The 24,958-nt window shown below is 34.4% G+C and overlaps 3 protein-coding genes across 4 annotated transcripts; 1 reads left to right on the top strand and 2 right to left on the bottom strand.

Annotated features, from left to right (window-relative positions):
• The first annotated feature begins 1,143 nt into the window (after nucleotides 1–1,143).
• Nucleotides 1,144–4,128, top strand: nat9 (N-acetyltransferase 9). The gene is made up of 6 exons (XM_079261115.1): nucleotides 1,144–1,276; nucleotides 1,684–1,793; nucleotides 1,928–2,068; nucleotides 2,185–2,244; nucleotides 2,506–2,600; nucleotides 3,216–4,128. Exons 1-6 carry the CDS (start codon nucleotides 1,200–1,202, stop codon nucleotides 3,363–3,365), a joined length of 633 nt encoding a protein of 210 aa, XP_079117241.1. The 5' UTR covers nucleotides 1,144–1,199; the 3' UTR covers nucleotides 3,366–4,128.
• A 4,802-nt stretch (nucleotides 4,129–8,930) lies between these two features.
• lrrc59 (leucine rich repeat containing 59) lies at nucleotides 8,931–14,371 on the bottom strand. 2 transcript variants are annotated; one of them, XM_079260472.1, is made up of 8 exons: nucleotides 14,240–14,371; nucleotides 13,987–14,108; nucleotides 13,786–13,845; nucleotides 13,456–13,614; nucleotides 13,232–13,336; nucleotides 13,083–13,155; nucleotides 10,634–10,825; nucleotides 8,931–10,466 (listed from the first exon to the last, which is right to left on the bottom strand). In XM_079260472.1, the coding sequence occupies exons 2-8, from the start codon at nucleotides 14,086–14,088 to the stop codon at nucleotides 10,186–10,188; spliced, it is 972 nt and encodes a 323-aa protein (XP_079116598.1). In that variant the 5' UTR covers nucleotides 14,089–14,108; nucleotides 14,240–14,371; the 3' UTR covers nucleotides 8,931–10,185. The 2 variants fall into 2 exon arrangements, with proteins under 2 accessions (XP_079116598.1, XP_079116597.1); XM_079260471.1 differs by having other exon boundaries at nucleotides 8,931–10,469.
• Nucleotides 14,372–16,118: 1,747 nt separating this feature from the next.
• Nucleotides 16,119–23,331, bottom strand: LOC306771863 (5-hydroxytryptamine receptor 3A-like; the record flags this gene model as incomplete). The annotated part of the gene is made up of 9 exons (XM_079261185.1): nucleotides 16,119–16,355; nucleotides 16,705–16,814; nucleotides 17,229–17,396; nucleotides 18,542–18,752; nucleotides 18,834–18,994; nucleotides 19,980–20,149; nucleotides 21,099–21,208; nucleotides 21,348–21,392; nucleotides 23,179–23,331. 9 exons carry the CDS (start codon nucleotides 23,329–23,331, stop codon nucleotides 16,119–16,121), a joined length of 1,365 nt encoding a protein of 454 aa, XP_079117311.1.
• Between the last annotated feature and the right edge of the window lie 1,627 nt (nucleotides 23,332–24,958).

Consider the following 24,958-nt stretch of genomic DNA (forward strand, 5'->3'; position numbering starts at 1 on the left):
TCCTATTTACTATTCTCTATACATGTCAATTGATGGCACAAAGGGACTCAGAGCCACTGCTTCGCTGCACCATTTCCCGTCTTGTTCTCAGGGATGGACAAACTTAGTAGGGAGTTCAGCAATTCAAAAGCCAGAAATTTACCTCACAAGTTTGTAAAAACGTCAAGAAGAGAAAATATTGGTTTTAAAAGTATCTTGTGAATAAAAACATGATGATCTAAAATAGTATAATAATAATCTGTTTACTTACAAAGTTACTATTACAATGTCATGGATGTTGATGTCTGTCATGCATCAATTCTCCATCAACAATTTTGTATATTTACACAAATAAAATCAGAGGGCAGAAAAAACGTCCTGTAAATTCAGGAATGTATTTTTACTGGTTGGTCAGAAAAAAATTGACATTTCAGTTCAAGAAAAAAGTCAAAATAGGGTGCAGCATTATTATAAAACCTTTGCAGGAGTTGTTTATGATTTTTACTCTATTTCAGTTGCTGATCAATTGTTATACATGACAGATGTTCCATCTGATCTCTTTACTAGGATTTATGTCAGTTGAAGTTAATCTAACAACATATCAGTTTGTCATATGGTTTGTACCCTGTTCTATATTGTGAATCTTTAGTATACAAATAAAAGTTTCAATATTTGTCCAAAGGCTTCAGCATCAATATCCAAAAAAAAAAAAAAAAAAAAAAAAAAAAAAAAAAAAATGTCAAAAGTAATGTCCTTCTGTTCTAGAGTCTGTTTTTATCAAATGAAATAAACTTTTTCATCTTGAAAGAATTAAAATGAAATTTAAAATAAAATAAAAAAAAACTTTTAAAAGAGTTTCCCCTCTCTGTCTTTCTGATTGAGAAAATCATTTGTTTAAAGGTGATTTTTAGGTTTATATTTATCCAAGGATTTTCAGCCATACCATTTTAACTTCTGTGTTATTTTTGTGGTGAGTGATTTTTGGTCTCCTTTTAAATAATCGCTTTGTTATTCAAGCACAAATATGAAGAAATTGATCATTTAAAAAACAAAACATAACAGTATTATGTACTTCCTCACTTCCTAGTAATGTCCAGCAGGTGGCGCCTCTCGCCTTTACAAGGCTGCGCGCAGCCGCAGTTTGGACCGTCGAGTCTGAGGGCGGAAGTTCACTGTGAACCAACAGTGCACGAGTCTGAGCTTGCACCTGGTTTACTACCATGAAAATTAATGAGAATATTTTACTGGAGGGATATAAAGTCGTGTTGGTTCCTTATAACGCAGAGCACGTGCCCAGGTATCTCCACGATTAACCATACTGTTTTCCACTGTTTGTCTCCTCTGCTTATTTATTTCATCCATTCTCAGCTGAGATCCTCTTTTCATCATTATCATCTCCTCTTATTACAGTTCATAACATTATACATCGAGTCAAAACCAACTATTTATCTCTACATCTAAATCAGTTTGACAGTCTTCAGTTCGTACTACAAGAATACATGAAAATGAATGAAGTGTTTTGTTGTTGCAGACAATGGAGTTTTCCAATTATCAGGCTTTTCTTTTAATTATGGATTCATCTGTTGATTTAACATAGATAACAATACATTGATCATTTTGTAAATCAAAACAACTCAGACTGAAGTTCTTTAGCTTCAGGATATAGTTTTAAGTTAAGCTTGTGAATCCATCTTTTCCCATTAGATATCATGAGTGGATGAAGTCTCCTGAGCTGCAGCAGCTGACCGCTTCAGAGCCGCTGACCCTGGAGCAGGAGTATGACATGCAGAGGAGCTGGAGGGAAGATAATGACAGTATGGGGTCATGAGTTTCCCTTTGAACAGAATCAAACTTTCAACCTTTAATAATTTAAGATTAATCAGTTACGTTCAGGCTTTGCCCTGTAGATCCTGAAGTCATGCACAGCCTTTAAATTCTACCTTTCCAGAATGCACCTTCATCATCTTGGACAAGCAGCAGTGGGATGATCCCAGTGTGGAGGAGGAGCAGTGCATGGTGGGAGACGTCAACATCTTCCTGACAGACCCCACAGACCTATCCCTGGCAGAGCTGGAGATCATGGTAGCAGGTGACATGCCACATTTCTGTCCTCATCTTAAATGTTGTTTATAATTATTTTATGTTAAAAAATAATTTTATCACAAAAGCTCAGTGGTTTATCCTTCTATCCTTTGTTTTTAACAGAGCCAAGTTACAGAGGAAAGGGCATCGGAAAGGAAGTGGCGCGCATGATGATGTGCTACGGTGAGCAGCCAATCAAAAAAAATGTGTTTTTATTGAAATATTAGCTCCTAAATTGTACCATGTCTTCTTGACGAAGATCGTTGCGCCAATGTCAAATAAGAAAAATGACTACACTGAAACAGATGTCTCACTTTACTTCCTTTAAATAGCTTAATATTACCTGTTATTATGGTTAAATTCTCAACCTAGAGGTTTTATGTAGTTTGAAGTAGAAAAAAAGGCTGCTATATGCACTAATTTATAAAATGTGACTTTTACCAGGAGTCACCAAACTTGGGATCAGAAAGTTTCAAGCAAAAATTGGGCTGGACAACCAGATCAGCATCGCCATGTTCAAGAAGCTGCAGTTCCAGGAGGTAAGACCCGCACGTTATCTCATGTGACATACAGTTGTGCTCATATGTATTCATACCCTTTTATTAAAGAAAAGGCTGAATTTAACAACAGTCACTCAAATAACTGGAGACTTATAAAAGGAACAATAACTAAAAATTTGCAACAGTATAATTTAGTATTATAAGACACTGTTTTTTCATTTAATTGAGTCGAAGAAAGAAAAAAAAAACCAAACAAACAAATGTGTCCTGGACAAATTAGAGCACTTTTCTGTTGAACAGTGGGACAAAATACCTGTCAACAGGTGCAGAAGTCTGACTGAGAGGAACAGAAAACACCTGACTGCAGCGGAAACATTAAAGGATTGTTCAACACAATATTAGTTTATGACTGATGTAATATGTAATAAATTATCTTATTTGTTTGTTTTTAAAAAAAAAATATTTCTATTGAACCAGAATTAGAAAATAATGTCATGATTTTCATAAAATTTTTATTTATTATTATTTTCGTCAATTTCAGCTTATTTTATAGACAGCTGTTTTTTTCCTTCTTTAGTGAAAGGGTATGAATAAAGATGAGCACAACTGTAGCTAGGCTAAGAAATGTGAATCATACAGCGGTGTGTATCGCAGGTGTCGGTGTGTAAGGTGTTTAAAGAAGTGACCCTTGAGTTGATGGTGGATGAGTCCATTCGGACGAAGCTGCAGGATGATGGGGCTCACATGAAAGAGAGAGACTACAGACAAACCTGCAGCAACAGAAACAAGCCGGTTTTGCACTGATGCGTCGCGCTCAGCTGGACTCTCGCCTCATAAATACCTGAAATCGTGATGCAAGTCTTCGCTTCAATGAGCTGAAAGCTGGAACATGGAGCTTGTAAAGCATGACCTCTGAGTCAGGATTTAAGAAACTTTTTATTTAAAGGTATCACTGGTCAGCAGTGGAAAGAATTTGATTGGAAACTAAAAATCAGATACTTTCATACTCCAATGGTCATTTCTAATTTTGTTAAAAACCCCTCAGCATCTTTGTGTTGGAGACAGTGCAGCAAAATAGGGGATCATACACATATATTTTGGGACTGCCCAATGATAATTGAGTATTGGAAAAAAATCAAAGATGAAATTGAAAACATTTTAAAAAGCGAAATCCCTTCAAATACTCTGTTTTACCTTCTTGGTGTAATGCCGGTCGACCTTTTCAATGCTGACCAAAGTTATATACTACATATGTTAATACTGGTTGCAAAGAAGATTATAACTTTGAATTGGAAGAATGTTAAAACACCAACTGTAACTGAATGGAAACAAAAGTTGAAACAGGTGTGTGTAATGGAACGAATGATGGCATCACTACAAATGAAAATGGACATTTATAACCGGAGATGGCATATGGTTATTGAATACTTGATGATGTAAACTATACAGGTTGTTAATATCACTTCGCAGTGTGGAAAATGAGCCCTGACTATAGGTGAATCCTGTTGTTTTGTGTGTGTTTTTTTTTTTTTTAAATTTAAATACCTGCTTATTTTCTCTCTCTTTTTGGTCACTTGTCTCTGGTAACACATTCTGTTAGTTATGTGTTTAAAAATGCAAATAAAAAGTTAAAAAAAAAAAAAAAGAAACTTTTTATTAACAAAATATTCGGGCACGGGCAAAGACAAAATATACATAAAATATACTTTTTCTCTTGTACGCCATCACACAATAAAACTGCTCCATCATTTGTTCTTCGTGTTGAAGATACAGTTTGCTTTCGGATTTTCCACCTGAAGGGGTCGTTGCAGTGAACCATCTTCTTCCAACTCCCGAGCCTGTATGGAAGACCTGATCTCACGGTTTTACTTTGACATGTTTGATGCTGGATGCCTTCCTGACACAGTCCTTTGGACTTGCAACCGTCCCTCAGACAACACTTGTATCCCCCTCGGGGCTGCAGCATAGGTGAACAGGTCTTGAACCGCCAACCTTTAGCTGTACTTAAGATACAGTACTCTGCAAATTACTTTAGTACCCATTGTAGTTGTATATTTGGTTTCCAAGCAGCCAGACTTTCTCAAGCAGAAGTTTTCTAGGCTATCTGAAACGATCTTTAAACTTCCCTGTTTTTTCATTCATTTTAGTCCAGTGCTTTTATTTTAAGGATTTCTTTTCCTTTCTTTGAAAAAGTTACTGAACACAGTTCTATGACTCATTCAAGCACAAAGAAGCACATAACTCAAAGGATGATATATATATCAAATTGTATCCTTATGCATGGGTTTTACTAGCATCCTGATGACACAGTTTATTCCCATTTATTTAGATGCATTGTTAAAAAAAACAAAGAAAACAGTTTGACATGAATACAGTAGACACTACATTTGCATCAACAATGTGATTCCCAAAGAGTTAAGCCTTCAGTTAATCCAGATACTGTTTGCTAAAGTCACATCAGGAAACCTGTCCATGCAAGGAAAGCTATGAAGAAGCCATTCTTAAGAAAGGGAAACGGAAAAGGCAGAAATATGCCAAATGCTAGGAGTGGGACATCAAATAATAGGATTTTTTGCTTAACAGTTTTAATTTTTTTTTGTTTAAAAAATCAATTAAAAAAAGAAATCCATTATAAAATTTTGTCATTTTTATTGATCTTTTTACTTGTCTTCTTGGGCATTATAGCAGGACAGTGATGTTCTGGCTACTGTGTTGTTTTTTTCCTAATTGAAATTAAGAAAAATAATGAGCAAAATAAAGTTTTGTAGATTTTTTTTGTTTGTTTTTAGTCTACAAAAATCAGCAATATCAAAGAATCGTGAGAATTGCAATTTAAATCATATTGGCACCAAAAAAAAATCTGAATCGAATTGAATCAGGACAAAAGCATATCGTCACAGTGAAAACATTTATAAATAATTTACAAGTTTTATCTGGGTTGAATCACAAAATGCCAAATCAATCAATCCATTGTTCCTGTATGATATATCAGTGTTATTATATATATACATATATATATATATATATATATATATATATATATATATATATATATATATATATATATATATACATATATATATATATATATATATATATATATATATATATATATATATATTTTTTTTTTTTTTTTTTTTTTTTTTTTTTTTTTAAGTCCACATAAATCAGCAATAGCAAAGCATTGTGCGGATTGCAATTTAAGTTGAATTGGCACCCAAAAAGTTGGAATTGAACTGAATCAGGACAAAAGCATATTGTCACAGTCCTACCAAATGGCACAAGAACTGGACTGAAAATCAGTGCCAGCAGGTCACATGGAGTGATGAATCCTCCTTAGTATGCAGATCTTGACAGAACATAACATAAAGCAGTCTGGAGACTTATCACTGGATGCTAATTAAATGACAAGAAAGCCTATGTGAGAACTTTTTAGGCCGTGGTGGAAGAATTAAGGGGATCAAACCAAATATTGACTTCCAGTCATGTTAGAAATACACAAACTCTTTATATTTGTTCATGTTTAAATACATTCATGATTTCCCCTTCTCCAGGCAATATAAAGATTAAAGATTGCCTTAGGACATGAACACAACACAGTCTGAACAGTTATATGTAAGAAAGCAGAAAGAACAGGCACTGAGATAAAAAGCATTCAACAGCAGTAAGCATCTTATTTCAGGCTTAAAAGTTTTGGTGTAGTAAGAATTTGTCAGTGCTCTAATTGGCATTTAATAATAAATCTTGTTGGAAAGAGTGTTTTTATCCTCTCAGGGACAGACAGTAATTAGATTGCAACACATCTCTTGTGCATTACAACAAACATATTTGGCTCATATTTCTCCTAATTGCCTCTTTACTCTGGAGCATTTCGCCTAATCTTCCTGTTATAAAGGCTGGAGGTAAAGGTTACCCTCAGATACTGAGGTTTCATTGCTCTAATGCCTGCTATATAGCAGGCTCTCATAAACATCAGTGCTCATGTTTATTGGATGCATTAAAAATGTATCTATGGTACAACCGAACAAATCCAAACAGTAGAATCAGAGATGCTGAGGTCTGTTATCTTTGTGCTCCATCAGGACATTTTAGGCTTCATATTTACCTTATTCTCTCATACTACCTGAGAGTAGGTGTAAGACTAAAAATTTTCCCCTTTGCATGCTTCTCAAATGACAAAACTTCTTTAAAAATCTGCTGTAATTTTCCATCTAGAGTCAACATATTGGATGGAACCCTAATCAGACTAATGCTGACTGTGGTATCTGGCTCACTAACACTTATTTTGCTGCCATGATAGACAGTTTATGGTCTCATGTTTCAGCCAAATGAGTTCATTCTGTTGTTGATTCATTCATGTTCGTAGCAGTGATGATAATCAGGAAACGGATCTGATTCTTCACACAAAATGTGTCATCTGATGGGATCTGATGTGATAATTCAGTTATGTTGATGTCAATCAGAGAATATTATATTAATAAGAATTATCTCTTAGTTTTCATATCCAAGAGATAAACACTTTATTAAAAAAAAAAACAAAAAAACAACACCTTTTAATGATACTGATGTTTTTGTGTGTATTTGGAAACCCCTTTTTTTTCTTTATAATTGGTTTGTTCTCCTTTTATTTTTTATAATAATTATGGATATTATCTTTAGCTATATCACTCATCAAATCACCACAGACACATTGTTCCTCTCTTGTTGTAAGGGTACACATGGGTACCAACATGTCATGATTTTTTCTACATACTCATTTTGTAGATTCGGAGTAAAACAGGTAATCAAATAAATTCATGGATTTAATCAATCAAAATATTGCCATGAAGATATTTAATATGTCTAACAAAAGAATGAATAACATGGGGCACAGTAGCTTAATGGTTAGCACTGTGACCACACAGCAGAGATATGCTTGCTGTCCTTGCTATCCATAATATGACTCATTTTGACATTTGGAGCAAAGATACATACACATATATATATGTATATATATATATATATATATATATATATATATATATATATATATATATATATATATACACACACACAAACACATTTTAGGCTTGTTGTGAAATTTCACCTGAAAGCCAAATATCCCTAACTTTTTGTGAGTAGTGTGTGTATATATATATGTATATATATATATATATATATATATATATATATATATATATATATATATATATATATATATACACATATATTTAAGACCCTCCATTCTTTTGTTGAATGGTCTGGCATAACCAGCTCTCCCAAGATGATCCCAGAATAGTTTAATTGGGTAAAGGCTAGAAGTACTGGCAGACCTGTAGCCTTTGATGAACCTCACTCAATTCAGTCCCACGCTGTAGTTTGTTCCCCATGTGATTGCCACTGGTTGCAGTTAATCATCTTGATATCACTGAAATTGGCTACAACAGTACAAGTTTTATTGCTGAAAAACATGGTTATGATAAAGAAATCCACCAAAAAAATTTCCCCTAGTTGTTGTGTCAAGTTCATAAACTTTATGAAATATCACGTTTCTGCACCAGACAGACATATGTTTGTTTTAAATGTTGATTCAAATGCAAATTATTACCTTTTTCTACATAATATGTTGATCAGCTGTAAGACTGTAACACAAGAAATTAGATAATGAATAAACATTTTGGACATTTACTTTTTAGTTGTCTAAAAGAAAAAATGTTACAGGACCAAAATAAATAAAAATTCTGCGTTTTTGTTTGCCATCATCTTCATGTAAAGCTAAAATTTTCTGGATCCATACACATCTGAAATAAGCGATCCATTAATTAATTTATTGTTGTATAATATCAACTTTAAAAAGAAAATCAGTTTTCCCTTTAGAGAATAAAGTAAAATATATATTTTCATTTTATTTAATGTTTCCTTTGTTTAAATCCTGTACAATCCAAAATATTTAAATGTATTTGTGAATAGGGAAAAATAAAAATAGTTCTTAAATATGGTGTTCTAGTTAAAAGATTGTATTGAATGTCTCTGTTCTAAACATTTACATGATCTGAAAGAAGTTATTGGTGGAACTGGATTTTTTTTTAAATTTAGGAGTAGATTTACACAGTGTGGGTCAAAATGACCCGCAACATAATCAATGTGATTTTTTTTCCAACATAATACAAGGGTTAACCTTTGTGTTTCATCTAATTAAATCGTATGTTACAACAAAACGACCCATACAACTGTCAAAAACCAGCTTCACTCATTTGTCACAGACACACAATTTGTCTTGACACACAATAAAAACAAACAGTAAGTCTTGCAGTGCATAACCATTTAATGATGTTCACATGGTTTGAGCGCAGACAAAGCTGTGCAAGAACCAAATAAGCAAATGCAATTTTTTTTCAACTTGCAAGGAGAAAGGCATTTCAGATCATGAGTCCAGTATCACGTGTTGTTTTATTGTCAGCAGAGGACTGGTGGAAGAAAAATAAAATATGATTGTGGAAAGTTTTGCTGGTGTGTTTTGGTTTTTTTGGTTGCATTTTCCCATCAACACGGCGACAGGTTTCCATGCAGTGTTGGTAACATGGAACCCAGAAACTAACTTGATGAAACAGGATTTAGATTCAGTTTCAGAAGCCCCTCTTTCCTCAGAAATACAAATAACTGGAAAAATGTATGATGATACCAGTAAACCAGTAACAATAATAATAATATATAATATAATAAATCATAATAATAATAATGACACATTAAAGTCTTAAAAATCTAAGATTTTAAAGACCAACAACCATTTAAGTTTGTCAATAATAATAATGACAAAAATGAAAGGTTTTATATGAATTTATCAAGTGATTATTTTTAGTTTTTTTCAAATTCAGCCACACTGGAAAAACTGTCAACGTTATGGAGGTGCACAATAAAGCATTTCTGGATCTAAATCACATCCTTTATCTTTGTCTTGTTCAAGAAAGCTGATCATTTGAACCGATTAATAATATAAATAACTGATTTGATTCTTTTAAACCTGATCATATGAAACTTGTATAGTGTAGTGACTTGGTCATTTTGCCGTCTGGTTCGGTGTTATGTGCCTGTTTCGGTTTTTTTCCCCCCGCTCGCCTCTTGTTCGCTTTCCAGACAAAGTATCAGCTGTGATGTTTGACACATTCAATGATGAAAATAAAGCCTTTTTTTTCTTGCACATGCTCAGATTGCCACATCTAATTCTGGCAGACGCACGTCTGACTGGCAGCAAACATGTGACATGACCACATGACATTTCCCTGAACATCTCTCGCTCCAGGTAACACACCTGTAAAACAGACGACTGCTGGTCAAAACACAGCTGACAGGGAGACGTTTCAAGTGATTAATTCTTAAAAACAAGCTGTTGTACAAAGAGGGTACAAGAGTGAAAACAATTCCATAGGAATTTAAAAATGCTTTTAACACATTGTTCCCCGACGCGTCTATCCATACAGACATTGACCTCTCTGCACCACAAACAGCGAGAGGAAGCAGGGCTGCCCATTTAGATGATTCCTGCATGTAAAAAAAAACCCCCAAAAAAAACCAAACAAAATATCCCAGGATCCACAGGTTAGAGTGGAAAACTGGCACCTCCGGGCTCTGATAGAGGCATATGTGTTTAGTTCTTAGACGTTTGTGTTGATTCAAGAAGCTCTTTAGCGGCAGATGACAGATTATGCACCAGCTGTCTGATCACACCCTCCTGCACTTTCGCCCATGATAGGCTGTCATCGATGGCGGCGTTGATCGGCACGCAGACGGGCTCCTTCTGCAGGTCAGTCAGCCGGCAAGCGGCAGCAACTCCAGCCAATCCCAGCATCAACAGGAGGAGGAGCTTAAACATGCGGCCAATGAGAGAGCGCCGCGGTTTAGGTGCCGGTTCCACAACCACCTTTTTATCTGCTGAGATGAGACAAATGTTTGACATTAATTAATTAGTATATACTACAATTTTGAATTTCCCTTTGTAATTAATAAAGTATTTTTCTTTTCATTTCATTAAGCGAGGCTTTAAACTGAAAAATATTAAATCCAGGAAGCAAAGCAGGACTGTCCTTTAATCTCACCTGCAGCCTGTCCGTTTTTCTTCTTCTTCTCCTCACTCTTCTTCTTCTGTTGTTCCTGTGCAGCCACGGCTGCCATTTGAGCGGCGTACTCCTTCCTCCTCTTCTCCTTCTCTTCTGCCTTCTCCCGTTTACGAGCCTCCCGCTCTCTGGCTTCCCGCTCCCGCTGCCTAGCCTCCCGCTTCTTCTCCAGCTCTGATGGAAGAAAAACAAAACCAAACATGTTTAAATCAGAAGTGTTTACCTCAAACTCTTCTTTTCAGAGTAACCCTAAATAAATCAGATAAATTATGTCCTCTTCTCCACACATGATAAACCCTTTGGAGAAAACTGAATCTTAATGCTGATGAATTACAACTGCACTTTTAAACCGTTTTGATCAAAACATGAGTACTGATATATCATACAGGAATATTGGATTAATTGATCTGAAATTTTGTGATTCCAAGCAGATTAAACTTGTTGTAAATGATTTATAAATGTTAACTAGGACTGTGACGATATGCTTTTGTCCCGATTCAATTTGATTCAGATTTTTGTTGGTGCCAATATGATTTAAATTGCAATTCTCACGATTCTTTGACATTGCTGATTTTTGTAGACTAAAAACAAACAAAAAAAATCTACAAAACTTTAATTTGCCCGTCATTTTTCTTGATTTTAATTAGGAAAAAAACAACACAGTAGCCAGACCATCATTCTGCTGCCATGATGCCCAAGAAGACAAGTAAAAACATCAATAAAAACAATAAAAATGACGAAATTTTTTATAGAATATATTTTTATTTATTTGACAAAAATCTATTATTTTATGAAAAAAAAAATCAATTTTAAAATTGTGAAGTAATAAATCCCGATATTCAATTTATTAATTTGATTTCCCACCCCGGGTTTTAACGGTAAATTAGTTACCGAATCAAGAGAAAGTCGTGAAAAAAGACAGACAGTGGTCGGGATCCAGGTTAAAAACATACCAAACACTATTTCCTTTTTAAGCCTCATATGGCCTAAAGTATTTATTCATTTTATTCAATGGTCCTCTATCGGTAGTAATACAATCTTCCATTTTAGTTTGTCCTCACCCTTCTCGATGGTCACATTAAAGTTCTTTCTTTAAAAAAAAAAAATCTTTTCATTCAAATGACATATTTTAAATAATCCATTAAAATGTCCTGAAGAGGAGCTCAATTTAGATTTCATCATCCAACAGTAACAGTGAATGATAATACAGACTGAAAACAATAAGGACGAGGATAACTATAAAAAGATGACTTAAGATTTTTCTAATTTAAATTAATGATGAATCCCCCCAAAATACAACAGTTACATTACTTCAACTTTTTTACTTTTCCACTAGTGATACTTTTTTTATGAAAATGAATTGGAGGGGAACCCATCTTTTCCTCATATCACTACAGATTTCCACTTATTAACGTTAACATGACTTCAGACTGAAAGTTGCATACTGGAAAAACTCTATGCTAAGCATTCTTTAGCACTGATTGGATCATGACAGTGACAAAAGTTGATATAATGCCTTTAAAAGCAGATATCTCTCTTAAAAGACTGATAGCTGACCCAACAATCTTGTGAACCCAAACACCACAGTGTGACTGGCAGCTGTGGAATCCATTCTGTGACCTGAGTGGAGCTTTGAGCAGAAATACAGGCCAATTTTTCATCTGTGGGCAGGTGTTACAGAGTTGCTCTAAAAACAGAGTAGCAAGACGCGCTTCGAGCTAATTTACTCAATCAAATTAAGCCTCAACAGGTTATTAATCCTAAAATACAGTTGTGCTCATATGTATTCATCCTCTTTCATTAAAGAAAAGGCTGAATTTAACAACAGTCACTCAAATAACCGGAGACTAAAAAAAGGAACAAGAACTAAAAATGTGCAAAAATATAATTTAGTAATATAAGACACAGTTTTTTTTCATTTAACTGAGTTGAAGAAAGAAAAAAAAACAACAAACAAATTGGTCCTGGACAAATTAGAGCACTTTTCTGTTGAACAGTGGGACAAAATACCTGTCAACAGGTGCAGAAGTCTGACTGAGAGGAACAGAAAACACCTGACTGGAGCGGAAACATTACAGGATTGTTCAACAAAATATTAGTTTATGAATTATGTAATATGTAAGAAATTATCTTATTTGTTTGCTTTTAAAAAAAATATTTCAATTGAACCAGAATTAGAAAATAATGTCATGATTTTCATAACATTTTTATTTATTATTACTTTAGTCAATTTCAGCTCATTTTACAGGCAGCTGTTTCTTTGTTTTCTTTAATGAGAGGGTGTGAATGAATATGGGCACAACTGTATCCCCTGTGATCCTCAGAATGGTACCCATTTGCAAGATTTAGTTTTTGTTTCTTTGAGTTATTGTCATAAATTTTGAATAAAAGTTTTGAAGTTAGATTCTGTAAACTGTTTCCAGAAACTCACCTTTTTCCCTCAAAAGCCGCTTCTCTCGTGCGCGATCAACCTCATCCTGAATTGCTCTCATGTGCTGCAGAACCTGAAAAACACAACTTCTAGTTTAGTGTGTCTCTGCTTTAAGTTTCCATGTGAATCAGCTGATCAGTGTGTCTCACCTTGGAGGCACACTGTTTGCATTGCTTCTCATCCAGACAGTCTCCTGCTGCTTTGGCCAAAGCGGGCTCCAAAGGGTTGTCTTTCAGATCCAACCACTTTAGGCTCTGAGCACACACACACATACACACATACACACAGGCTTAACCACAACAGTCCTGATATAAACATGCAGGGTTGATGGTACAAGAGCAGGTGTGTGTGTAAACATAACAGGATTGCCCACCTTGAGCTGAGAGAAGCTGACAGGCAGCACCGTCAGCTTGTTGTTGTACAGGTCCAGATGTTGAAGGTGGACCAGGTTGCCTAGGTCATCTGGTAGACATGTCAGCTGGTTTTTACTCAGATCTAGCTTCACTAAGTGGGTCAGGCTGCAGAACTCTGGCTGCATGAAAGAAAACGATCACAGCTGAGTTGGATCTAATCCAACTTTACAGGTGGGAAAAAAGTTTACAGAAGGCTTAAAAATACTTTAAAAGGCTTTAACACTCAAAAACAGCAATATTAATTCGCAATGTGCAGCATCTGCACACGTTTTTTTGTGTTTGATACTCACAGTAAGGGAGACAATGTTGTTACATGACAAGTCCACAACAGTTGCTTTAGGAAATAAACCCTGTTGGAAAGATTATAGCATATACAGACGTCACGTTATAAAACAATACAAGAAGACTGCCTTGAGTTTAAAGTTAGAACACGTATGCAATGTGCATATTTAACATTTTTAGTGTTGAATACTTAAAAGACAGTAACTTACGAGCTCTCTGACTGGCACCTCTGTGAGGTTACTCAGACTCAGATCCACTTCATTCCCACTGATTTTATCCTTCAGGTTTAATACTTTGCTGCTTTTACTCATTTTTAAGACTGTCCTGAAATCTAGGTGAAAGAAAATGAATAAAAATCGTGATCATTAAACCCTGGCATGAAAGTGATTTTAAACAGATATCAATAGTTTAACTGCAGATAGTTTTGATTAGCAGACACCAGAAAACTTCGTGATTTCTCACCTGTTACGAAAGCTGGAAAAGAGCTACGTTAAATTTGACAATCGATGGGCAGAAAAAAGCCAAACAGAAGAGTAAATGCGAGAAAAATTGGTGGAGAAGCTCTGTTACGTTGTCAAAGGCAGCACAGACTGCCTCTCAATGAAAATCCACGTCACTGATTGAGAAACAGCGTGGAGACGCGGAAACTAACTGCGCCCCCTTCCGGACAGGAGGAAACAACGCACTTTGAAAAATACAGGAAAAAAATGCAGAAAATGAACAGAAAAATATTAATCTACACTAAGGTAATAAAATAAAATAAAAAAAATAAATAAATAAAAAAGCATGAAAAATATTCATATATTCTATTTAAATCATATGTAATGTACAGCTTAGATTCAATTAGTCTAAAACTGTAACCGAATCTGGTTCTCAATGCAAAGAAAAGCAATTTCTGAGTCTTTTCTAAATCTAAATTCATAATGTGTATTGTAACTTTATCTTGGCATAATATTGAATGTGTCTCATGTTATTAATACTTGGGCCTCTAGGTGGACAGTAAATTGTCTTAAATACATTGTGCTGTTTATAAGCTGGTCTCCTTGGACTCTGACCCCAATGAGAAAACAGAACTGGTTAACTTTAGTCAACAAAACAATATTTGGTAAATTTCCTTTTTATTTGAGTACCTTCTTGATTACAATCAATAACTTTGATTGTGCACTTCATCTAAAATTATTATTCAATCTTTGACGTTTTAGGCAACAGAAATATGTTTATACTATATCAACATTACATTTTGTGTTTTCCTTACTGTAGGATTAAATGTTTCTCAAAGTGCTGATGGTTTTAGAAGCTGTTTGGATGCAAAGGGGAAATAGCTATAACATGCAGAAAGAAGAAATGAGCTATTCTGAAGAAAGTACATGTCTGCATACAGACCAGATAAATTATATCTGTTATTAGGAGACAGAGCAAAAATGTTTGCCTTTTGTTTTAGTTTTTCTTTATTGGGGTAACAAGCAGTCACAGTTGTAAATATCAACGCATATCAAAACATTTTTTTTCTCAAAGCTTTGAGTGTGTAAGTCTCAGTAGCATGTGTATGTACAAACCTCTGCCAAATCCATCAATGAACAAGTTCTGTAGCCTTTACACAGCATCTTCCACTTCTTTGCCAGTTCATGTAACAACGCCATCGTTTTTATATAACTTTTATACTTTGTAGATTCAACCATCTAAACAAGTTAAGTTTAATTGCTAAAGCATTTTTAAAGTTATTTAGTTTGATTGGTTATACTGAAAACACTATGTTCCACTATAACTATCACTTTTTTTTAATGGAGTGGCAGTGTTTTAATGTAAAACTAGCTAAAACATGCGATCAGCACCACTAAAGGCTTATACACATCTTAATAATTCTAATATTACACAATTATCATATTGAAACAGATGATTAAACTTGTTAATGTGTAAGACATTTACAATGAAAAGCAAACTGAGAAATTAAATTTGATTAAAAAAATTATACTTCAGATCCCAAACATCTTATCAACCATAAATAACACATCAAGGTCAGTGTAACTGGATATTTCAAATAGTTTCCAAGCTGAATAAATACTTATGCAGTGTGGAATAAGATACTATCTCTGAAAAATACACATTTTCCCTGATATGAGGTCATAAATATCTAAATGTATAAGATCTCTTAAAAAACCTTCTCAGATAAGCAGGTAAGAAACATTATCGCTCTTTTCACCACATCTGCACACATTTCATTACTGTTACTCGGTCACTGTTACAGAGTTGGACACTTGAAGGTGGTTTACTCAGTGGTTTAGGGGGTTTTTTTGCACAAGAAAGTAAGAAGAGAAAATATTTTTTCAGTTTTTTTGTAGTTTCATTCTTCTGGTTCATTCCAGATGGAAAACATACAAACTAAGAAGAGAAAGGCAGCTGAAACATAGAGAATGAAGTACACTCTGTTAATAGTTTTAGTCTTTCTGGTCCAGTAGCTTGGCTTTTCCTCCTCCTTGCTACGTCTGAGCATCAGAGTCAGTATCCTCACTACCTCCTTTAGCTCAACGGAGAGCTCTTCAAAGGCAGGCGGCTCTTCTGTTGGTTGGCTGATGCTACCCTGCAAGAGTGATGTACAAATGATACAGCCAGGTCAAATGTGGATTTCAGAAGGCTCTGAACAGACTCTGAATTTACACTTACTGTGTTGAACTATTTATTACAACAAAAAACCTGAAAGAAAGTTGTCAAACTTATTTTTATTTATTTATTTTTTGTATTTCACCTCTTTAAAAAATGGTAAAATTACAATCATAAGTAATTTAAACAGCTGTGTTCAAATCACTACACCCTCATGTTAACATATTATATTGTGTGTATAACATCACCAGTACTGTCGGTACGGTTGCAACATCCTGTCACAATATTACACACTGAAGTTGTTGCAATGTAAAACAGAACAAAAATACCTTTTTTGCATTTTCTAACTGCAGTGTCATCCCAACCTGCAACCGTTCATCTGGTGTTTTAGCTGCAGAGACACCACAGATGCAGCCATATGGAGTCCATTTCTTCTCCTCTGCAGGGACACATTCACAGGAGTGCTTTTTATGTTATATTATGTTTTCATGTGTTAAATGTTATATTTCTTTAATATAAACTCCATCCAGGATGTTTTCACACATTCAGACCTCAAGCATCAGATTTCATTTTCAAGTCTGATTTTTGTGGTGCATCAACATTCTTCAAACAGTTTTTTACATATTGTTTAAGATAAAGACTTTTAACAGAAACTAAAAGTTTATTAATTTAAAAAAGGATTTTTTTTGTATTATTTTCTGCAACACATAAAGACTTGTATTTCTTTTGGATCTCATATTTACTATAGTTGTACAGATATGATAAAACTTATATGCAGATGATGCAAAATTCTGCAAAAATCTCAGTTTAAACAAAATCAAATTTGACATATAATATCACGTGTAAATTTCACCTCTGTCACAGCCATGGCGGTTTATGGCTCTCTCTTGTTCTTCCAGAGTTTGGTCTGTGTCTGACTCATGGTCCTGAGATGCAGATTCTCTCTCTATCAGATACATCACCAAGATCGTTTCCAGCAGACTGAGCATCATCAGAGCAAAAATCCCAATGCAGTAGACCGCTGAGAGGGGAGAAATAATGGACTACCAATCATACTTAAAAGGAAAAAATAAATAAATAAAACAACCTGACAACTTTTTAGTTCAGACAGACACATCCCAAGATAAATGTTTATGTCCACCTTTTTTTTTCTGTGATCTTAATGAGTGTTTAGTCTTTGACTTAAAAGTGTGTGACATGTCTACTGTGAGGATTTTTACATTTACAATGACAGCTGATTGCTTCTGTTTATTAAAACCATAACAGGTAAATGTTGTGTTTTTACTTGGGTAAATAAATAAATAAATATAGTTATTTTAGACCAAAACAAGACTTTCAAAATGCATGAAAAGAAGTAACTCAGGAGTGGCCAACTCTGGTCTTTGTCGGGTTGAAGTCCTTTAAATGTTGGAGTTTCCCTGCTGCAACACATCTGACTCAACTTAATGGCTACTTAGCATTAGCAGACTAGTGCAGAGTTTGATGTTAAGCTCTGCATAAATCTGCTAATTAAGTCTGCTGTGTGTCAGGTGTTTTGCAGCAGGGAAACTGCAAACACTTGCAGGACTGCCGTCGCCCTTGGCGACCAGAGTTGCCCATCCTGAAACTCAAATTGAACAAAGTGGTAGTTTTCAAAACTGGACAAATGCAATTGGAGATCAATTTCAGTAACAAGAGTAAAAAAAAACTCAGTTATACTATGGATAGATATTGTACAGCAGCTGTTCTTGGCCCAAAAGGATTAACTGTAAAAACTTCTGTCATTCTTCTGGTAAGTACTTGTATAGCGCTTTTCCAGTCATGCGGACCACTCAGAGCGCTTTACATTTCTAATCACACTCACCCATTCACACACACAGACACACACACAAAGGCTTCAGTGGACACTTCAGCATGCACTCAGGTGGGGACTGGAATTGAATATCCAACTGTCTGGTTGAAAGAATACTGTTCTTTTATTATATTCTAGGGTATGTTGCCCTGATAAGGATGCTGTGTATCATTTCACGTCAACCCCTTACTGGTTGGTAAGACAATATCAGAATATTGTCCTTGTTTATTTTTAATAAAAAGTCCTAAAATGTCCAGAAGAAGACAGATTGCAAACGTTGGAAGTTTGGTGACAAGTCACAAAATTTCTTTATAGCCTACGTGGAACACTGTTACCTATGAGTGGGATCTTGTCTGATGAAGAAGGCAAAATGTCGTTTAGAATAAGCTGCATCACAGTGACAGCAAGCAGCACGGTGACCTTGAAGCTAAGCTTCTCGCCACCTCTGTCTGAGATCAAGAAGGAGGCCAGATCCAGACACAGGAAGAAGAGGACAGGCAACAGGAAGTTTGCAATATAAAGTACAGACCTCCTCTTCATAGAGATCTGTGAAAAAAAGTTAAATGTCAGATACATGACTTGCAGATTTCTATCAGTCTTTACTCAACACTGTAAATAATTACTCACAGTATAAATGATTGTGTCCTGCTCAGCTCCAAACAGTGAAACAGTTTTGTTGCTGACTGTCATGTCAATGAACAGCCACTCGTACTGAGTCCGCATCAACTCACGCGACCATTTGGTGGTTATTGAAGAATTTAAGTGGTGAACAAGCCTAATTTCATCAACTAAAACAGGAAATAAAAATGTCACAGAGAGATTTAAGAGAAATGGTACACTGTATATCCCAAACTTTTCTGCCATTGAACAAATGCAAACTTCTTTTCCTAATTGGTTCTAGATATTTCTCTCACTCAAAAGTTCCCATTCAGAACTAGTTTGAAAGAGATGTGCTATCACTGTGTCTGTACTTCTGTACTGTGTACAATGTACCAGTTGTGTATTGAGCTGCATGAACTCTGTTATCTGTAAAATTTAAAAAAAGTTTCCAAACCAATCTACTCAAATCCAATCTCAGCATTTAAACTGTAATTATAGAGTTTAACCAGTTTAGTTATGACTTATCAAATGTGATTTAATCAGAAATGAGTGTTTATCGAACAACACAAAAACCTATCAGAAATTCTCCTTGTCAGTCATAAAAGCATAAAAATTATCTTTACATTTGACACAATCAAAGAGAAATAAATATCTCTATTTTATTTTTTTATTTTAGGCTGCTGTATTTAATAAAAATTTTGGGTAAAAAGAAGTATATGTGAACAATATCTATAATAATAATATAACAATATAAAAAGATTTTTTCTTCTCAAACTGCAAATGTAGCTATCCACAGTTTAATCGTAGTGAGCTGTCTAAGGTCACATATTTATGCAAACTTGGAGCATTAATATGTGGAATAGGTTTTGCATTTTGGATTCTTTTAGTGAAATGTACCAACAATTATTTTGTTTAAATACAAAATGAAAGTTTGTCCTTTTTATTACAGCTTTAAAATAATTAGATTGTAGATGTATGTATGGATGTCAAAAGCACAGTTCACATGACAATAAGAAATGTGTATATTTATGAAGAATGATGTTTTAGACATCTGAAATGGTCATTTTAAAAGGAAAGAACTGCTCTATGGATCAGCAACCTCCTGCCTAACCACTAAATACTAAAAAAGCTTGACATAAATGAAAACCATAGTGGAAATGGAACAAGACTCACCAGAGTGGATGGCAGATTTGAATGAAAGGGTGCAGCTCTGGACATCAAATGGGAATTTGTGAACCTGCATCCGGCAGGTGCTGACCAGTACCTGGTCGTTTTGAACAAAGACTTTACCCATGTTGTTAATAGTGAGATAAGGACTTGGAGGGGCCTTATCTTTTTCTGTCCTGTATCATAATAGAGAGATATTTTGGAAAAGAACAGCAGATTATTTTCCATGTGAATGTGAAAAGGTGCTGCATTACCAAAAGCAGATTTCCACTGTGATCTTGAACCAAGATGGAGGAGGTCCATGATCAGGGTATAATTAAACAGAAGCAGTTTTAGTCACAAAAATCTGCTTTATTATTATTCTTACAAGCTCCATCTGCAGGCTGGTTGGAGAATTCTGTTTTATGTGCAGTTTTGATATATTGAACAAAATAATAAAGCCACCGACCTTCAAAATAAAACAAATGATCGTTTTAACTGAATAAGAGCATCTCTCTCGCTTTCTCTCTTTCTTGTACGTACAAAACAGAATGAGCCTCTGACAGGCTCAGTAGGGGTTGTTTTTGTTTGTTTGTTTACTTTTTTATTTTTTATTTTTGCAACAATAAAAAAAGAAAAATAGATAATTGTGGGATTTTGGATCATGTGTGGCTGTTTTCTTAGGCATTGATTAAAGTGGGGAGAGGCGTTCAAAGCATCTGTGCTGTTTATAACATATTAAGTGATGATTTTAGATTAACTTACTTCTTAGAAATAAACAGTGCATGCATTTTTCATGCTACTGACCAAAACTTTGTGTATTGTTTATGAGACTATTTTCAATTTAGTGTGACTGTCCTTCTACCAACTTTTGCTTCATTCCCACATACATATGTCTGTAAGTAGCAGTGTACCGACAGCAATGTTTGCTTTCAAATTAAATTCAAAGTGTGAACTTGTGACACATGATAACATCAATCAGTAGTGAAAATCTATTGGATTTAGAAAAAGGAACTTAATTAACTATCTCATTTCTTTCTGAGACCTCATCCTCACAGATATGCACGTTGTGTTCAATCAGCTTTCAGTAATCTTTCCAGCTCCGCCTGCCACAGTGACATTCCCCATTTCCATTACTTTACTTACATCTCTTCAATGGTCAAATCTGGTTTCCACATAATTTCAGTAGGAAGAGTAACATTCTCAATTCCACAAAAATCACTCGAATTCCAGTAAATGTACTCATTTTGCCAGACCTACAGGGTATAAATGGAAATTATTATGGTGTACTCGTGGGTAAAAGTCATGAATTGTTGGACTAAGACAAAGATATGCCTTTATAAATACAGTTTTCCATCTGTGTTAAAACAAAGGAGACCAAATCAAGAAACTCACCAATAGAATCCAAACATAGGGAACAAATGTCTGGTCAATCTCTTTCTAAAAACAGAGAAATAGCTCAGTCAGAATTATGATGGCAGGAGCAGAAATCAACCAGTCAGATTATTTTAACTCTATTGTGTTCATTAGTCCACGTGATAAGATACAAATATGTAATACTATCTTAATTAATGTGACTGTTTAATGTCAATGTTACTCTTTATGTGATTTCACTGTCATGGAGGTTACATACTACTGGTTTTGAAATGCTCATTCCAGGCACAGGGAAATGCTCTTAAAATTTATACTTAATTTGTACTGCTAAAGTCAGCAAGAAATAAAACAAGACAGGAAAATGTAAAGATGTTTTTCTTTAAGTTAACCAACTTGAGCAAATTGAATATACACATAAAATGTTTGTCCTCCTCTTGATCTTCTTGTTGAAAGTGACTGCCTGAATTGAAATATGTAATGTGAGTAGACAGTGTACTCAAAAACACAGTCAGGTCAGCTTTAATGGACCGCTGGGACAGTGACATCACTCTGTATTACAATCAATTCCTTTAATGGATGATGTCTGTGTGACAAAACATTAAACCCTCTTTCCAGAAACCAGTCTCAGCTTTTGTTCCCCTTTCTAAAGTAAAAACTCTGCACGTATTTCTTTGTGTTTTCTTGAATCAGTCTAAATAAATATTAACTTCACAGGTGGATTTTGAGAACACTCCTTTGTCACAGAAATTAGAAAAAAAAATGTATAAAGAATAAATTTCTCATTTAATTATTCATTTATTTAAATAGTTTATTTAACTGCTGTATTGGTCCAATTTTGCACAACAGCAAGCTATAATGCAGACTGATGCCAACCTGTTGCATGCCACTAGCTAGCAGCATATCTCTATGGTTAGCCTAGCAGCTAGCAGCTAGTAGTAGTCATCAACTGTTTCCATTGGACTGAAGTTAGTTTATTCTGTTGTGTTAACATATAGCCTACTGCATTTTAACACAGCCAAATGATCAATGAAGTTGTTTTTATTTACATAGTTTTCTATTTTTGTCATTAGACAGCAAAAAGAGTGTAAAACTGAGTAACGGCTCTTTTAGACTGTGGTTTCACCTGCAATTCCTTTTAACATGTGGATTTTTTACTCTGATCATATTCACATTTTTGTTTCATTAACTTTCTGAACCAAAATGACCATTTAGATTGACAATAACACTTTTTCTTTTGGTTTAGGCTATATTTACATTGACATTTACATTCACTATTATGCTTACTGAAAGAATGTTACAAATGGCAGAAAATTGTTGATGCTTCATGTCCTGTTTTTTCACTAACTGGACCTCAGACAACTATTATTGCCCTTTTTAGACAATACTCACTATTTTCAAAGTAATAAAGGGTGTCTTAAATTATATAGTGGTAAGCCTCTGGACTGTAGTTACCAATAATGTGATTAAAAATTCCCTACTTTGATTGATGAAACCCCACATCTGTTCTGCAGAGAAAAACAAAGTACAATTTAACTTAATTTGAATTAATCACCTTCTGTTTTTATCTTAATTTTGAGATTCTTGATTATTACAGTGTTCTGAATTTTTTCTTTTACCTTACTCAAATGTAAAAACTTCCGTTAAAGTATTTTTTCCCCACCATTCACAATGCTTAACTTCTTTAAATGGTGGGAGACATGAAAAGCTATGCTTTGAAATATAACAATACATTGCAGTGCAACGTATAACCTAAAGTAGTTGTGCAATATGGTCTGAGAAACTCTCCTTATGAATTTGAACTGTGTTTTCCCAATAAACTGATAACTAAATAAGAACTTGTGAAGTAACATACCACGTCTAGGATGGCATACAGCAGCACTTCCAAGAATACCTCTGTAGGCCTTTTGTAGTCTTTAACAGGTCTGGTCATGGAGAACAGCTCGTTGGCTTTGGTCAAGTTCAGGTGATTTAATACATCCTGATAACTACATACTTTTTCAGACATCTCCCCATCTCCAGCTTAAAACATTTTTTAAGTGAAAAAAGAAAGTAGAAACATGCAGAAGTTATTTAGACTTTTTAATGACAGTAATTAACAGCAATTCACTCATCTTTCATTAGTCTCTAAGTGTCATCACACAGAAAAATCAAATGTCTGGAAAAATATCCGGTGCTTGTGGCAACAGATGGATTCAGGCAGGCATTTGAGGTTAACCACAAAATGTTGTTGTTTTTTTAGTCATTGCTTTCATACCAAGGCTAAGGATGCTTAAAATGCAAATAAAGCAAAACTAAAAACTTTCACTCTGACTACCAGATTTTAATGCAGCGTGTCCAGAACTTGACTTGGTAAAAAGGAATTTCAACAGATAGGGTTAAACTGACACATGCTCCTTTGTTCAATAATATTGTTTTTAAAGTGAGATTTACAGAGAGTATAAGAAAAGATCTTACCTGTGAAGAGGAGTAGAAAGAGGTACTCAGTCAGCAACATTAGAGAGAACCAGACACAATCCACACTGTCTGAATCGGTGGTTGAATACAACAGATGTGCATCCCAGGACTGTTCAGAAATTTTATATGGCAAAAATCAATATCTTTACTTAGGAAGAGGGCTGGACAAATTGAATGGCCATCCTCCTGGTTTTGATTATTTATTTACTTTTTATTTAATTCTATTTACTAGTTTGAACATCAAATGCAGGTAAATGTGGCGAATGTAAAAAAAAAGATTTTAAACCAATTTAAGCATAAGAAATTACTTTCTCAGTGTATTCCTTAAATGACTTATATGACTTTAAATGTAGTCATTAGAACAACAGGCTTTAGACCTATAAAAGTTAAAATCTTGGGTTTGGATGGTGAGAAGGAAGCAGAGATATTGAATTAAACTGAAATTAAAAATAATATGTTTCTTATGTAAACTGCAAAAAAAAAAAAAAAAAAAAGACATTTTATTCAATTTATTATATATTTTACATCGTGTGTTGAAAAGATTTTCCAAATACTGTATGTTTCTAATCTTAGTATAAAAAGTAAAAAGTGTGTTTGGTTGACAAAAAGCTTTTTCTTTTTTTTTTTTTTTTTTGTCTTGTCCAGCATTTAAGCAGGCAAAATGGATTTTCTGGATGCTCTATTCTGCTGAGCAAATTTACTTTGCCAAGGGAAGCATTATAGATATAAGGCTCCCCTTGATATTCTTGATAAAAAGCTTTTATACAACAGTGTTTTGAAACATTTTACTGTATTTCCTATTTAAAGGGTGCCACATTTGCAAGGAAATGAATTTATAGGATGAGTATACTGTTTCATCCAAAGGCATACCCAATTTTACTATCTTAAATTGTGTTTGGTGTCATTTTTTGAATAGATGAATTATGATGAAACAAGACATACTGGCTGTTTATAAACGTATTTATTTCAACAGGGGCTTCTGTCCATATTTGATAAATTATTAAATTACAAGTTTAATTAATGACAAAGACCCTTCTTAAATGTTTGCCTACCAGTAAAAAAAGAAAAAAAAAAGTGCTTTTTGTCATTTGTTATTAAACTTGTAATTTAATAACGCATCAAATATGGACAGACTGGAACCTACATGTTTAAAAAAAACTATCTAATTATGATTATAG

This window comes from Telmatherina bonti (genome assembly GCF_933228915.1).
Source record: "Telmatherina bonti genome assembly, chromosome: 21".
Lineage (NCBI taxonomy): Eukaryota > Metazoa > Chordata > Actinopteri > Atheriniformes > Telmatherinidae > Telmatherina > Telmatherina bonti.